The sequence below is a fragment of the Botryllus schlosseri genome, chromosome 10 (assembly GCF_051294905.1).
Source record: "Botryllus schlosseri isolate E-star chromosome 10, Bs_hap1, whole genome shotgun sequence".
NCBI classification, from domain to species: Eukaryota; Metazoa; Chordata; class Ascidiacea; order Stolidobranchia; family Styelidae; genus Botryllus; species Botryllus schlosseri.
Window position 1 is genome coordinate 18,628,844 of NC_137245.1, and position 16,483 is coordinate 18,645,326.

Consider the following 16,483-nt stretch of genomic DNA (forward strand, 5'->3'; position numbering starts at 1 on the left):
TGCAAAATAAATCCCTATAAAATTATGCTGGGTGCATGGGTTGAGTGTGCGTTTATTTTATCTCAGCTCCCTTAGATCGATAGGACTCTAGTTTTTTGGTCAGGAAGTAGTCGTTTCGCGCGAGTTTCGTTATGTAGCAACCATATGGCAGGCAACATCGTTATCTCATGTTCCGTCCGCAACCAGCTAAACTGCCGCACATCCGATCTCAAAGCCCACCTCGCACACAAATAATTCTTGATAATTTCGCAGTATGCGGCTTTGATCATACTAGCTTGTACGTCAGCACTTCTGAAGATCAGCTGATATTTAGGCAAAGGAACCCATCTCCAATACAACAGAGAATTAGAAGATCGCGCACCCAATCTAAGCGTGATAATTAAACCCCGACTCGCACTTCATTGATACTGACGCCCATTTTCTCATTTTAATTTGGGGTCGGTGAGATTTACCGTTGCATGATCAGTGATCCAATTTTATGATATAAGCCAGCTTGGACCCGGTGCAGTACCAGTCTGATCCGGCCCGGGCCATACAGGTATTACACGACCTTGATCTAACACTCGCACCCGTTCCCTTTAACGTAGATATAGACCTCCAATTTTTTGTGTACAACGCAAGCTTCATAACATTTAATCCACAAATACGATACTGTCTAACATCATATCAATAGCGCAATCCTTAGTGGGAATAGCGAAATAACATGGCTTATCAAAGTTATAAATAACAACGGGCTAGCTCGAATATAACTGCGGGAAACTAATGTATAGTCGCCTCCGCGTGGCACGAATATAGTGTAAGATTTAATGTACAATTACATGCCGCGAATGTTCGAAATCAGCCCTCATTGGGCGAATCTGATCACGTATGGTGATATCGGGTAATATGCAGAATATGCAAGTACAAGCACCAATATCGTTGAAAATATCCATCCCTTTGCAAACGCTGATCGGGGAATGCAGCGCTGTACAACGTTGCATTAGATCAGCTTCTAAGCAGCACAAATTCGTGATTTTATTTGATTCGTTTGAACGGGTATCCTCTGTCGATAAGGTCACACGCTGATCTTGTTCCTGCTTCACTCATACTTGAATATTCGTATCATTATATCTGACTGTATGTCTTGATAGTGATGAGTACATTGCCGGTATTAAGACATCACATCAGTGTTTTACCGCGATAGGCCTATATCAATCGCATGTTTCGGTTCCAAGTGCATTCTCGTGCATGTAAGTTGATCTGTCTTGTGTAGCAATCCGTAATATGTCACCATATCGTCGCAGTGGAACCAAAGTTACTTGTGTCCATATATTTCAATATCTTTTGGCATATCAGATAGGAGGTCACGAAATAGCATGATGTAAGGAAGTCATTTTGCCAACGGGTATGCCCGAGGATATTTAATTATATTTAGGGGCCCTACCTTTTCCAACACATCTCACTCGATCAGCTTTACCTGTAAATGTGATTACGTGAGCATAGACAGGATAAAAATTGATAGCAATATACGCAATTCCTGATGATATTGGCTGTTTTGATCCCAAGTTATAGAAATTTTTCGGCGCTTCGGGCGTTTAGTTGGAACGCCCACTAAACGAAGACCAGACATAGGTGATTAGTAGCGGTGAAAAGCGTGTAGCCTGATGTGAGTCTGGCTGGCAAAGCCCCCCAGAAGTTCTGTTTATCACTCTCTGGGGGCTGGTTGCGCACTGCTGTCCAAGGGCCGGCGTAGTGAGTTGGCGTATTTGCGCAGGCTCGTGAAAAATTTTAGGGAACATTGGTGACGAGCCTTTGGCCTGCTAGGTATTTTATTATAATCGCATCTCTTTGGTGTCGAGTTTACCGTATGGCAACGGTTATGAAATTCGACTCCTTATAACTTCCTGAATTTGCCTCGCACGTCAACAAGCTTTTAACGGATATTCATTCTATCGGGCCAGATTTAAAAATGTTGCCGCAGTTCGCTGATTATAGCCGCGGCGTCGAGTTCATATTTCGATTCAATCAAAATGGCCGACGAATTATCCTCCTGGCAATTTATGGTTGTTTCTAGCAATTATCCTTGTTACACGTACACTACATTAATACCCTCAAGTTCAGATTACTCTACACTACATTTCCACCATTTTCTTTACGCTTACACGTCAATTTTTGGTGGGGTCAAATTCATCTGTTCCATATAAGTTCAAATAAACTTCAATAAATTATATGCTCCGTCATAATGCACTTCTTTTACAACCATTCTCTCGAATTTCAAACAGTGTTCTTCGTGTAGAGTAGGGTTCTTGGTATACTTGTACCGATTTTTCAACAGACACATAAAGGACACTCGAAAAACATGGTCAGGACATAACTCTCTCCTACATCGAAAACAAGGCCATAAGTCTGTTTCGGAAATTGTGAATTCGGATACCGGAAACAAACTTTCAGACCCGGCGGCCATCGCGAATCACTTCAATGAATATTTTTGTAACGTAGGCCCAAATATTGCTTCTTTTATTACAAAACCTGTGTCGGCCAGGTCAGAGGTGAGATCGATATCCCAGTCAATTGTGCTTGAACCTACGACCAAATACGAAGTAGAAGTAGCCATCCACAAACTGAAATCGCACAAGGCCGACGGCTATGACCAAATCCCATCATGGTTTTTAAAAATGATAAGCCTGCATATCGGTCAATATATGGCCCATTTTTTTCAACTTCATGATAGAAAATGGAGTCTACCCAAGCTATCTAAAAAAAGCCAGAGTAGTCCCTGTACACAAAGCTGGGGATAGAACTAATGTCACCAACTACCGTCCGATATCCGTTCTCCCATGCATCGGGATTGTATTCGAAAAGTTGCTCCTCTCCCGCCTGTCCTCATTCCTAGCCAAAATGTCTGTCATTTCCCCTCAACAATTTGGCTTCCGAAACAAACACCAAACCGCTCATGCCCTCCTAACAGTGGCCAAACAGTACTATGATATCTCAGAGAAGCGAAATGTGGGATGTAGCATTTTTCTCGACCTAAAAAAAGCGTTTGACTGCGTAGATCATAAAATTCTCATCTCGAAATTGGCGCGTTACGGACTTCGGGGCCCACAACTTGAGCTCATGAAAAGTTACCTCACTGGACGCCAACAAATGGTTGCGATCTCAGACACCTTGTCCTCTCCTCACCCGGTGACCTGTGGTGTGCCCCAGGGCTCAGTACTTGGACCGGTCCTTTTCACCTTATATGTCAACGACATTTTTGAAACCTCCTCATTGAACACCACACTGTTCGCTGATGATACTCACCTCCTCTCTTCCGCATCTTCGACGGCAGAGCTGGATGCCCCGACTGGTGACCAAATGCCCAAAGTCCATGAGTGGACGGCCCAGAACAACCTTTGCATAAACGCCTCGAAATCGCAATTGCTGACAGTAAATTCAAAAAATAACCTAACCGTTAATATCGCTGGTCAGCCCGTTTCCAACACAGATAGTGCCAAATATCTCGGAGTTTTACTGGACTCGAACATGTCCTGGAAGAGTCATATTCAGTCCCTAGAAACTAAATTATCACCGAAGTGCGGCCTGTTCTACAGCCTTGGGCGCTTCATGCCAGCATGGGTTCTTCTGATACTCTTTAAATCCTTAATCCAATCGAAGTTACATTGTGGCATCCTCTGTTGGGGGGCTGCCAGTAAAACTGCACTCAAGCCACTGCAGAAACTACAGCATAAAGTACTCCGAATCATAGCTAGGGCTCCAAAGGGGCCTGGCTGCCCATCCAATAAGTCGCTGCTGAAGAGATTTGGCGTCCTAAACATAGAAGATATGCGGAAACTAGAAATCGCCAAGTTTATGTATCAGTTTCACTGCGGTCGTTGCCCCGAATATTTCAATGACTTCTTTACCTCTGAATCAAAAGCGCACAAGTACAACACACGCGCGTCCACGTCGTCCAAATATCATATGATCGACCGAAAAGATCATCGCTCCATCAAATATGCCGGACCTGATGTGTGGAACAGCTGTATCCCGCCGGCCATCCGACAGTCGACGAGCATGTCCACATTCAAGTCGAAATACAAGCAATTACTACTAAATATATACAGTCCATCCTCAAGATTACCGGACCACGACTGACCTATCGATCTCGCTTCCCATGACATGCCGCCCTATTTCTTGTCGCATTCTTTTTCTATACTATCTTCTTTACTTTCATTCAGTGTGCATGCCTCCTCTTTACATCGCCTAGGCCAAGGTGGGTGTCAGATTCCATAGACTACTCCTTGTCGCTTCGACATCTTCCTGTCTTTTCATTGTATCGCATTTTTTGTGGTGTATTGAACTGATAAAATTGCTAATAAACCAATGATGATGATGATGATGATGATTTTTGCATGTTACCCGTCATATTACAACTTTACAAGGTGTCAACTGTCTGTGTTTTGGTTTGTAATCGGTGTATTCTGGTCAGAGCTATTCAAAGATATCGGAGACAAAAGTTACAATTCTCCGAAATTCACCGAAAAAATATCTGAAGTAAACTCCGACTTCGCTCCGATGCTCATCAGTCATCACTGCTTACTTTACTTACTTACCGTGTGACAGCGCCATCTATCGGGTCGTGGATAAAAATACTGAATTTGTGATTTGTGGGAATAAATGTATGGCTCAGTGGAATAAAAGCAGCTGCTGTTTCTCGTCCAGATGTCTTGGAGAACGGGTATATGTTTGTGTAGATATCAGTATTCCGTAAACAAAAAAGTGAGAGTGCTTTACATCCCGGTGTTTTCTTTAGGTTAATGAATAATGAGTCATTTGCGGGAGCACTATTTCATGACACACCACAGACTTCGAAAAACTGGACCCGCGTCCCGGGCCAGTTCAAGTTTGCACTTTGCAGTCTTCAGTTGCTCAGGCTGGTTAATCTGGAGGTAGGCTAAGAAGTCGGTGTTCGTAGGCCTACTGAAGTAAAAAAAAATTTCTACTCGAGTACAAGTATAGGAAGTAGCTATTTCCAAATAACCGTAATTATTCTATGCCTAGAAAACTCAAGTTGAACAGTGGTATCAGACTACAGTGAAGGTCAGTTGCGTATCCTAAAACTGAAGTTATATATAACTTAGTACCGTAGTAGAAAAATGAAGATCATAACCACTTGAGTAAGTAGGCTATACCAGAAGACCACCAACAAAGAAGGTAACACTTATGTTAGTGCCTAGGCCGCCAGTATGGTATGGAATCGGTGTCAACGGCACGCAGGATCACGCCGACTTGGTCGCTAGTTGCACGCCGGCCTTTAAGGTGAAGTTTGTCAAGCCGTTAAATTTATCATATACTATGTGCCCTACTGGAATCTCGGTACGTTTTGCCTTTTGCCTAATATAACAGAGATGAGCAGCGGGGATTCTATAGTTGAAGTAATTTAATAAAAAGTAAATAAAAACTTGATAATTGTGTGAGCCAATTCCATACAGGGCTATGTGCTGTTACTATAGGCATATCCTGTACTATGTTTAAAGATGATTTCAACTCCATGCCAGTATATAGCCTATACTATGTGCTCACACGATTCTTTATTTATTTTTTATTAAATTACTTCAACTTGAGAATCATCGCTGCTCAGTGGTCACCTGTTTTATTAGACAAAGCGTTCCGAGATTCCAGTAGGGATATAGCAGTTTAGAGTTTGCAGGAGCTATTTTTTCAATATTCTCTTTTCTTTGGTTTCTGTCTGACTTTCTCCAAAATTTTGTTCGGTGGGCTTTACCAAGTCGTTTTGAATGTATACCTTTTCATTGTATTACGTCGGTGTGACATTTTAACTAATGAGAATTATATATATAATTGATTTCGATTGTAACCATCGAATTAAGTTTAGATTCGTAGTCTTAGAACAAATTATCAATCCGTTAACTATCAATAATAGACAATACGACCTCAGCTCTGCAACGTTCAAAAGATGAAATAAAATCTGCGCATGCGGCATCAGAAATGGATTCCGCAATATGGCAACAGATTCTAGGACAAGACGCAAAATACAACGCATACAGGATGCCGTCGGATCCGCATTTCAAAACCCAGTATCTGCGACGACGTAGTCAATTGCTGCGAGAAAAAGCAAAGAAACCGTTGGACGACACCACTGTCCGAACGCACTACCTCAAAATAAGGTACAAGATCTTGAACCAAAAGTACGGGCCTGTGTCGGAAATGTCTAGCTTGCGTAGCGTCAGTATGAAAGGAAGTACAACAGGATTAGATCGACTTGGGATCGTTCCGGAAGGCAAAAATCCAGGAACTCTGAGCGCACACGCGAGTGTTAACAATGTAATACCGACACGTCAAGCGGAAGCAAGTCGAGCGATGGCCGGCGGTAAAACGATAGCGGAAAACTATTCGTTCACAGGAGTGTACCACGCATTTGAGTCCTCTCCAGGTGCTTCAGCAACCTGTGTACAATTCGCGAATGACGAGAGATCGAAGCTAGCGTTTGCTTCGTCTGATGGGGTTCTGCAAATTGGCGAGCTCGAGCCTGTTGCAGAAGTAAAGGTCGTGTTTAAAGGACACAGAGGGGAAATCACTGATTTCGCTTGGTCTATTTCCAACGACTTGATAGTGACTTCATCTAAAGACACCACTTTAAGATTGTGGGACACGTCGAACGGGCAGTGCATTCGAATCATTGCCGAAGCGCGTATAACTCCCATACATTGTTGCGCTTTTCATCCGCTAAATAACAACTTCGTCGTGGCTGGCGATGGCAATGGTTTGATCAATGTGTACAATATCTCAACCGGCAAAGCCACCAAAGGTGGTAGCGGAAAAACTGGCGCGGCGGCTGTTAGCTTGTCATTCAATTCGCCTGGTAATATACTGTGGGTGGGCGATAATAAAGGGACATTGCATTCTTTTGTTTACGACCTTTCCGGTAATAAACTCCGTAAAGGACACCAAGTCACTATTTCCGCGGGACACGCGATTACCTCGATCCAATCTCGGTCTTGGATCAACCGAGAGGCCCGTGATCCGTCTGTGCTTGTTAACGTCGCTTGTAATTTACTATGCCTGCTCCGTGTCACTAACAACAAGGGTTTGGTGCAATTGAAAAAGACTTTCGCCATCAAGCAAAGCTCGATGAGAATTCGAAGCGTTTTCTGCCCGTTGATGTCGTTCCGACAGGGCGCGTGCGTGGTCACGGGTAGTGAAGATATGACTGTTAGTTTTTTCGACGTCGAGAAATCGTCAAAGTCTTGCGTCAATCGACTTTTTGGTCATTCCGCCCCGGTTATGGATGCCTCCTTTAACTATGACGAAAGCCTGCTAGCCTCGTGTGATGCTGGGGGTATGGTGATCGTATGGAGGAAGGACTCATGAACGTGTCGTTTGCATAGGTCAGGGGCGGGCAACTTCTCCAGTAAGCGGGCTGGATATAGGAAAATGAATTACTTACTGGCCGGATTCCTAAATCGATACAATAATCGTGTAGGCTATTTATCCACCTATACAAGGTTTATCTATACCTATATAACAGTGGTTCTCATACTTTTTGGACACGCCCCCTTTATGATAGTGAAAAATTTCACGCCAGAGTTATCGTCATATCACAAATTGCAACCAAAATGCTAGTAATCTCAACGGATAGTTTGATGGCATTGAAGGTTATGACTGTTGATAGAGAATATGAAATCCGTACTATACACAGAACAATAACTATGAACTGGAGATGAATCGCGCGGAGCGTGAAAATTTTTTTTAGGTGTCCGCAGCTTCGCGCCCCCCTCAGATGATTTCACGCCCCCCAATTTGAGAACCGCTGCTATGCAATATTGTATACACCTATAAAATCGTATATAATGTGAATTTTAGGTTGACAGCATATAGAGGGGAAGACATTCTTTATTGATTTTATTACCGTAATATACTTCAATAGCTGTTGAAGTCAATGGGATCATTGGTAGATGATTGCAGATGGTTGCATGTCGGACGTAGAAACCCTCCTTAAAGACTGCATGTGAGCATCAGTTATATTAAAACGCAGCTTTGTCTTTTGGATTTTCATTGCCGGAAATTTTTGCTTGCAAATGTATATAGAGCGGAACAGAACAAGAGGTTTCATGGCCACCTTATTCTGTTGTGGGCCGCATCATCGTGTAAGACCGGAAACTCTCTGCGGGCCGCTTCAATTTCCTTCGCGGGCCGTATGTTGCCCGCCCCTGGCATAGGTGGTCGGTAGCAAAGTGATTCTGCTTTTCAGAGTACTTGTAGATTTTGCCTACTTGCAGCAGGGTTACTCAACTAGAGTGCTTATGTTTTAAATCTAGTTCCATTTCTGCTTCAACTGTTTTTTTTTTAGCCAAGACTGCTTACTTTGAAATGTAGAAACTAGAAAGGGCTTCTGGGTGTCATACGAATGGTCTGAAATAGCCCACGGGCCCTGTATCACAGACTCGGTAACTGAAGATAATTATATCGAAAGTTGCGCCTATCTGCGGTGTCATCGCCACTAAATGCTGAAAGTATGCTACCCCTCGACCAAATGTATTTTTTGAAACTAATATCAATTGACGAACTTTCATTTTGAGACTCTACTTGAAGTAGTTTCAACATATCTTGAAAACTGCTGTTTCTCTATTTGAGTAGAAATTTGCATTATTGCTTCCACTGGCGGACCACTGACCGTATGACAATTGCTCTATCACTGTTTCATGGAACGAATATTATGCACTTGTATTTTTGATTCCACGCTATTGTATACACATTATGCAGTCTTTTTCTACCTGTTAGACAGATTATAAATGTAGGCTATCTGCTACACCCATTGTATGGTCATGTCTCGTAAATACTCTGCCGTTCCCCCTGTCGGGTTTGCACAAATTTCCAGCTTGAACGCTGGACCTTTAAAGAATGACGGCTTTGCGATACCGTTGCCCCCGCAAAAGAAACCTTCCGCGCATTCTACAGCGAGTGACAACGACACAGCAACGCAGCCGTCTCGAAAGAGAAGAAGTAGATTTTCGGAGGCCCCACCAACGGTAGACGCACCCCCTCCTCCAACTGTCCTAACAGAATTGCCGACGGCACCCCCAAAGAGGGTCTTTATCGGTGGAGTAACTTCGAGTCAGGTACGATACGGTTTAATATTTGAACACATCCCAGAATATTCTGATAAAAGACATTGTTGCGAACATTGGGAAATTCTGTACCAAAATGCATGTATCAGATGCACAGCTGCAATTTGGCTTTTACTTGCTCGTATTCATTCATTCTTATGCGATGTTACCCTATATTCGGAGATGCTCAGTAACTAGGCCCAAGTAGCCTACTTATACCTTTTCAGAGTATAGACTCCTTCCACTTAAATCAGTTTTTTGGGCAAAAGTACTTACTTTTTGCGCCTTTGCATAGGTAAGGAGGAACTAGTTTAGGGGTATGTTTGCATCACCTTTATTTGTGAAATTGTACGAAATATCGGTGACTGAATTTATGTTTAAAAATTGCATCTACGTTTTCGTATCATCTACTTGTGCTTGGGTACCAACACTGAGTACTTTAGCAACTCTGCCTGTACGGCGCTACTTGTTATCAGCTTCAGTATCTTGCTTTATTATAACAATTCGTGCAATCTCAGAGTGATGACAAATCAGCGCTGATGTCTGCAGCTGCCGCTGCTGCAGCTAGGATCAATGCCAATTTGAAAGCCCAGGGAAAGATTAAAGACACCGCCGTTAGTGCCCAGGTCAGTATTGTGTAAGTCCTTGCTAGCAGTAAAGGCGGTTTCGTGAATGTGAGTTGAAGGGTGCCTCGCTTTGTTGCAAAGATTGTCAAAACTGGAAATCATCTATGTATAAAGATCGCCACCTGTCGGATTGTCTGTTTTCTTGCGCAGAACATTTGTTTTTATTTGCATTTCTCCAAGCATTATTCCAAATCTCCATAAATCACTGCTATAGCAAAGGGGTTAGAATCTGTGTCTGAACCAGTCTTTTGAGAGTTCCAGTCCTGGCATGCTCTTTGAAAATTTGCTGTTCCAACTTCCGCTGAATACTTTTCATATTATGAAGTCGATGTATGCCGTAATTGCTGTGTGCCTGAGAAAGCAGAGTCTAGTTTGCTGTTCAAGTATCCAAGGAGAATCATCTGTCTGCCGTGTGTTGTTTTTTGTAAATCCGTCATGGTAATGTTGTGATCTCTCTTATCTAATCACGGATAACCTGTTGTGATTGAATAGTATATTCATATTGCAATAAACGTGAATATTTTTAGCAGACACTCGTAGAGAATTAGAAATAACATTGCATATCAACAATCTTATCACCAGACAAGACTCGACTGACATGAAATGTTGAATAATCGAGGCGGGCAGATAACTTGAGCTCAATGTACTATGCAGAGACTCCTCCTATTGGCACAAATGACTGTTGATATAATATGTTCTTTCCAATCTTCTATTAGTTGCTGTCGATTACCCCTGATGAGTGTCAGACGAAAATGTGAAGATATTATTCAATTGTATATTGAAGTTGTGTGCATAATGCATGTCTTTTGAATTGCTGTGAAATGTTGTCGAAGCCCTGTCTGATCGTGTTCATATATGTTCAGTTGACTTCTCAATCAACAGTTAGCACTACTGGCGGAAGTCATTCGAACCCTGTGGACGGCACAACAATACGGCACGTCGATGACATGTATTCGACGGAGGTCGTCATCAACGATATACCGATCGGATGTAGGAATTATTTAACTAGACTATCGACACAGGTATGAAACCGGCGACTTTTAAGCTCTTACTCTGCTGTATAGAATCTTTCTCCTATGAATTCCATTGAATATTGTTCAAATTGTAATTGCATCCCTCTTGTCGTGTCTGTGTTATCAAAGGGTAGGCGCTGAGCTTAGTGACAATAAAGACAATGGTCAGGGGAGTGGAAACTATTTGTAAATTTGGATAAGTTTTTATTAGGACAGGGGTTTGAGCAGGTTCACGGTTAGACTAGGTAAGAGTTAGACTCGATTATTCAAATAGAACGCATCGCTTGAAACAACTATATATCTGACAGACAAATGATTGAAACCACACTTTCTAAAAAGTCATTTTACGCATTTGAAAAAATGACTCAAGTCGAGTGATTAAAAATTCGGTACTCGAGTCATTACAACCCTGGTTTGATGGGATGTTCTTTTGCTGTCGCTACGATTCATGAGTTGAGAAATTGCCTTTCAGTTTGACCTTCTGGTGTATTTTGCTAAATTCAAGATGCGATTCTGATACTGGTTGACGTTGACCATTCAACATGACTTGATTAACCTGCGCCAAGAGATACGAAGAATTTCAGTGTTATGGCAGTTGTATATTTGTTCATCTTAGACATTACGGCCATTGACTAACCTTGATTGGATATTTGGAACCCTTAAAATACTAATTCTTTGTTACTGCGGCATTATTCTATGACCAGTTCAATAATTAAACAACAAAAGATTACTTGATCCGGGCATTAATTTGACCCTGTCTGGATCCAAAGTTCTGATTGCATACATTGCGCCATTGCGTTTACATTGTGGATCGGACACATGGATAATGGATATAGCTTCAACACGTCTATTCGATGTTGCAGGAGAGTATCAACAAGTCTTGCATGGCGTACGTGTCCACTCGAGGAAAGTATATGACTGCGGAAGATAAATTACTGCCGATCGGTATGGCTGGCTCCGAGAAACCGTTATATTTATTTATACAAAGCCAAAATGAAACGAATTTGAAAAGTAAGTTTACTACTGGTTATGATAATGTTTGATAGTGTTGTTGCCTCTGATAAATCAGTTTTCTGAAATCTTTTTAGTCGTGCCCGGCCAAAATAATCCTGCCATGAAAACAATTACCTTGTTTTCATACACAGATGATGTCACCAAATCACTGCCTTCAATGACTCGATTGGGTTTTATGGCTGTATTTTTGTTCGATTGATACATGAATATTTTGTTCATTACAGAAGCCCTTGATCGTATCCGACAGATCATCAACAATCATTTCGAGAAGAAATCGATGTATCAGAGCCAGGCGTTGGCTCAGATCGCATCCTTGTCGCAGAAAGGACTGGCCAGCGCCATGCCGAATGCGACGCCACCATCACCGCAAACGCCAACATACCCGCCGGGTTATCCGCCTATCCCCGTTAGCCCAGTTTCACCGCTGCCAGCTTCACAACCTGCTCTACCGTGCGGGGTGAGTATCTTAGGCGTGCCAGTTTGTGTAGCTGTCGATATTTCCGATGTTTCAACGCCCACCTCTAAATTTAACAAGCTGATTGCTTCAAAGGTCAGCACTTACCTAGTACCTACTCGTGGCTTATTTGAGAAGCTGATTACTATTTTTTTTTAAATGAGGGTCATCAACACCTCCTGCCAGACCTCCTCACGGTCTATTTGGGAAGGTGATTACTATAAAAAGGTCGGCATCTTTGCGTCTCAAGAAAAAACGAATGTCGCCAAGGTTGAACACCACTGCTTTTGTGTTGATGCATGTACGTTTCATGATAGAATTTCGTACAAGAGAAGTTATTCATCGGACTGGACCAACTTCCGGACGTTTTCGACTTGAAAAACAAGCTACTCGGGCCAAATTACAGGAACTTCAACTTCATCGCTAACCAAACCGGCGCCAGGGTAAGGACATCTGCCTATATATCGATAAATCTGATCTGTGATAACATGATTCTGCGAGGTTGGGCACAACCATTCGAGGGTTCTAATCAGAATTGAGTACCAAATTTGATGATCCGATCCGAGTAGTGAGAGTCCATGCTTTCAAGTATCGGATTTATACGCTCCTTGCCAGTGAGAGTTACTTATTTTATCAAGGAAAATCATTGTTTCGACACTTTCTTTTCACCATGGTACCCCCGAAACATCATTTTGTAGTGCCCTATAATCTGCGCATTGGTGTTGTCGATTTGAAATCGTGATCGAATCATGCGTGTACTCGATTTTGCCCAACCCCGATCCTCTGGCTCGCATTGAAAAACTCACCGTGGCCCGTGTTGTTTCGGGAATGTGTTTCAGGTTATTTTGCGCGGAAAAGGTTCCGGTTTTGTGGAGCCCACCTCTGGAAGAGAGGCCTTCGAGTCCATGTACGCTTTTGTCAGCCACCCGAACCAGTCCGGCGTGGATGCCGCCAAAAGGCTGGTTCGGAACTTGATCGACACCATTAAGAAGGAAATACCGCCTGATATGCTACAAGCGGCTTCACGGCATGGAAGCAATGGCAATAGTTATGGCTACACCGCTGGTAAGGGACTACTATTTTGCTCTCTTCACGGTAGTCGATAAATCACGGTGTTCTTTTATCAGGCGGCTACACCAACATTCCACCGCCAGTCATGGTGAGTTTTAGGATTTATCTCAGTTACTTCACGACTCTAATTGGAGTCCCATAGGCCTACTTCGATTTTCCTCTTAATAACAATCCGACTGTGACGGAGTCTAGTGTTTGCATTGAAGTTTAACGTAGTCAGCTTGTACATCTGCAAGAGATGACGTTCCATGATGCTTCCATCGTTGTCAAGACTTACTTCAATGAAATCTGAACAAGACACACACAATGTACAGTGCGATAAGACACAATGCGATGTAATGAACAGATAGGAGGATGCCAAACGACCAGTCGCGGTTGCAGTCTTTTAAACTGGCATTCACCTCTGCCTAGTGCCCGATGTCACAGTTGCTTTTTCGGTGTTAGTCTCTATTACTCTCTATTTTTCTGGGCTTTTTTGTCTCCGTACAAACAGCGACGCAGGGAACATGAGCCCAGAATAACCTGTGACGCGGAATCGAACCCGGGCCGACTGGGCGGTATGCGCTTTTCGTCACCACTACACTGTCTCCCCCGTTTACCATCATGTTGATATAATAGGATCTCTTCGAGGATAGTGATAGTAACCTAGCAATCGTGACTTGTACGAACCGGCGATTCATCACGCTGTTTACACCAAACTTACAAGCTTCTGTGTTATGCCATGGCCTACTAAAAGGTGGTTCCGTGAAAGTGAGTTGAAGGGTGCCTCGCTTTGTTGCAAAGATGGTCCAAACGGGAAATCATCTATGCATCAAGATCGCCACCTGTCGGATTGTCTTTTTTTTTGCGCAGAGCATTTGTTTCGGTTGCATTTCTCTCAGCCTTATTCCAAATCTCCATAAATCAGTGCCATAACAAAGAGCAGAAGGCCATGGTTATGCTTAACGAAAAGGCCCGTGAACATGGTGAAATGTTTCACTGGAATGTGCAAACGACTCATATCAAATGTTCATAGAACACCAAAATCATCAGAAAATTCGTGTCAATCCATTTCTCTACGTATTCAATGATCGTGTGCTAATAAGTGAACTGAGAACACCGGATGCCCGTTTTCTTCGCACTACTAAAACGAATGATACCTTATCGTTTCACAGGGACCACAACCGGGTTTTAATCGACACCCGGCGCCCGTGCAGAGCTCGATGATCGCGTACCCTTTTCAACAAGCTACTCTGGGACAGCCGTTGGCAGCTGCTTCCTTGAGCAGTAGTTGCAGTTACGAAAACAGCTACCAGAACTTTCAGGTAGTTTGGTTGAATAGACATAAAAGCTGATGGTAGCAATTCTTTTGACAATCAATCTAAACGGCATATTCTGATGTACTTTCCTGCAGCCTAATTTCTCAGAAAATAAACCTGTAGCGGAGTCGAATACGGAGACGACCAAGTCGAAGTCCCGTAAAGATAAACCGAGGAAAAGGTTTGTATGTTATTTATTAAAAGTAAAATGCTGTTTGCAAATATGTGCATTTCATTTAGATTTACAGAAGATATTAATACACCACCGCCATTACCCCCGGAGTCGGAAAGCAATGGTAATACTCATTAGGGTGTGTGTTTCAGCATCACTAGTTAACCGCCTTTACATTTCAGCTAAAACGATAGAGCCTGCAAAAACTGGGTCTTCCTTGCCTTTTTGGATGGCGCCTTGATGCTGATTTTGTCTCGTTTTATGATGGAATATAAAATTGGTTTCTTCAACTGCGTCTGTTCTCTTATGCTTGGAGTATAGCGGCTCCGTAATTTATAGGGAGGGTACTTCAAGTTCGGGCCATGGCTGATTCAATTCTGGTCATATGTTATAACTAATTAACTGTGCCAGTCATAATATTCTAGGTTACCATACGTCCTCCTTTAGAAGGATTTGTCCCCCTTTTTCAGGTTTTTGAAGATGTCCTCCGAGGACGCCTCCTTTTTGAGATTTTGACCTATTTTTTGAGAAATTTGGTTAAATATAGGGCAAAATTAGACAGATACAGTAAATCAGCAGTGAAGTAACGCTCCAGCGGCTGATTCGGGAGCTGAGTTAGAGCCTGAAAGTCGACTTTTTTTAGTCAACCGAGAACCAAGTGGGAAAAATTTACCGTCTTTGGTGCGGTAAGTTTTAAATTGTTTTTAAAAGTATCCTTACCCGATTCCAAAATATGGTAACCCTTAATATTCACTACGAGTTGTGAAAACTATTTTTTCAAAAGGTAGCTTATGGACTTGAAATGTTCATCTAGGCTAGCTAACGAGATCAACTGATCACGATCGTCCTCAATTACTGCAGGATTTTGTTACAATTGCAATCGATTACAATAATGCAGGAGGCTGGCTACTCGCCCATTGTTAGACTACGAGGACGCGGACATATTTGCAGAGGTGTCTGTAACAAAGTACTACTTTTTGGAATTACTCAAGTAGTTTTCCTCTACTTCTGGTACCTACCGAAGTAGATCTCATTTTCCTACTGCGTAATATTTTGTGTTCTACTTACTTACTTTACGCTATTTTCAGTTTGTCAAGTAGAAGTAGCTTAATCCCCCCGATACGAAAGATAGCCTGAGAAATTTCGGGGATGTTTTCACAGAGTACCAACATTTAAAATTCATAAAAGTCAAGTATAAAGCCCAGAAATTTTGTGGCGCTTGGTGCACAGTACTTTTGGAGTGACAAATTTGTTTTTACGAAAGTATCAGTGAATATAAATTAGACAGAACCAGACGAAACGATCGGTTGTCATAGTGTAGGCTTACCATACGTCCTCTTTTAAGAGGATTTGTCCTATTTTTTGACTTATTTGAAAGTGTCCTCGGAGGACGGCCTTTTGTCCTCTTTTTTGAGATTTTGTCCTCTTTTTTGAAAATTTAGGTCAGAGCAAATTGCGAGTGATATGCCGTAAATTGGTACGGAAGTGACGCTCCGGAGGGTATTTCGGAGCGAAAAACGCTTTTTTTTTTTTTAGTCATCCACCTAGCAATGCGGAGAAAAAAACGGTATTTCAACTCTGAGCGCGAAATGATGACCTTTTTTTTAGTCAACCGGTCACAAAGTAGGAAAAATTCACCGGTTTTTGAGAATTCTACTCCAGTTTTGCAAGTCTCAAATTTCTGAAAAAGTGTCCTCTTTTTAGATTTCCAAAATATGGTAGCCTATCATAGTGTCAGTGTAATAT

At 42.4% G+C, this 16,483-nt stretch overlaps 2 protein-coding genes across 2 annotated transcripts; both read left to right on the forward strand.

Moving 5' to 3' along the window:
• The first annotated feature begins 4,665 nt into the window (after positions 1 to 4,665).
• Positions 4,666 to 8,764, forward strand: LOC145448317 (WD repeat-containing protein 13-like). Its single transcript, XM_080326693.1, has one exon. The coding sequence runs from the start codon at positions 5,971 to 5,973 to the stop codon at positions 7,351 to 7,353; it is 1,383 nt and encodes a 460-aa protein (XP_080182819.1). The 5' UTR covers positions 4,666 to 5,970; the 3' UTR covers positions 7,354 to 8,764.
• LOC145448315 (KH homology domain-containing protein 4-like) lies at positions 7,386 to 15,027 on the forward strand. The gene is made up of 12 exons (XM_080326692.1): positions 7,386 to 9,101; positions 9,608 to 9,715; positions 10,579 to 10,737; positions 11,592 to 11,739; positions 11,967 to 12,199; positions 12,514 to 12,639; positions 13,036 to 13,261; positions 13,324 to 13,355; positions 14,422 to 14,571; positions 14,661 to 14,746; positions 14,806 to 14,861; positions 14,920 to 15,027. Exons 1-12 carry the CDS (start codon positions 8,802 to 8,804, stop codon positions 14,976 to 14,978), a joined length of 1,683 nt encoding a protein of 560 aa, XP_080182818.1. The 5' UTR covers positions 7,386 to 8,801; the 3' UTR covers positions 14,979 to 15,027.
• Positions 15,028 to 16,483: the final 1,456 nt, after the last annotated feature.

Bases quoted from the DNA above. Each gene is read 5' to 3' on its own strand.
- LOC145448315 (XM_080326692.1), top strand. From the start codon at position 8,802: ATGGTCATGTCTCGTAAATACTCTGCCGTTCCCCCTGTCGGGTTTGCA. The intron at 12,200-12,513 runs GTGAGTATCTTA...GTTTCATGATAG, and splicing joins AACCTGCTCTACCGTGCGGG to AATTTCGTACAAGAGAAGTT. The intron at 13,356-14,421 runs GTGAGTTTTAGG...ATCGTTTCACAG, and splicing joins ACATTCCACCGCCAGTCATG to GGACCACAACCGGGTTTTAA.
- LOC145448317 (XM_080326693.1), top strand. From the start codon at position 5,971: ATGGATTCCGCAATATGGCAACAGATTCTAGGACAAGACGCAAAATAC.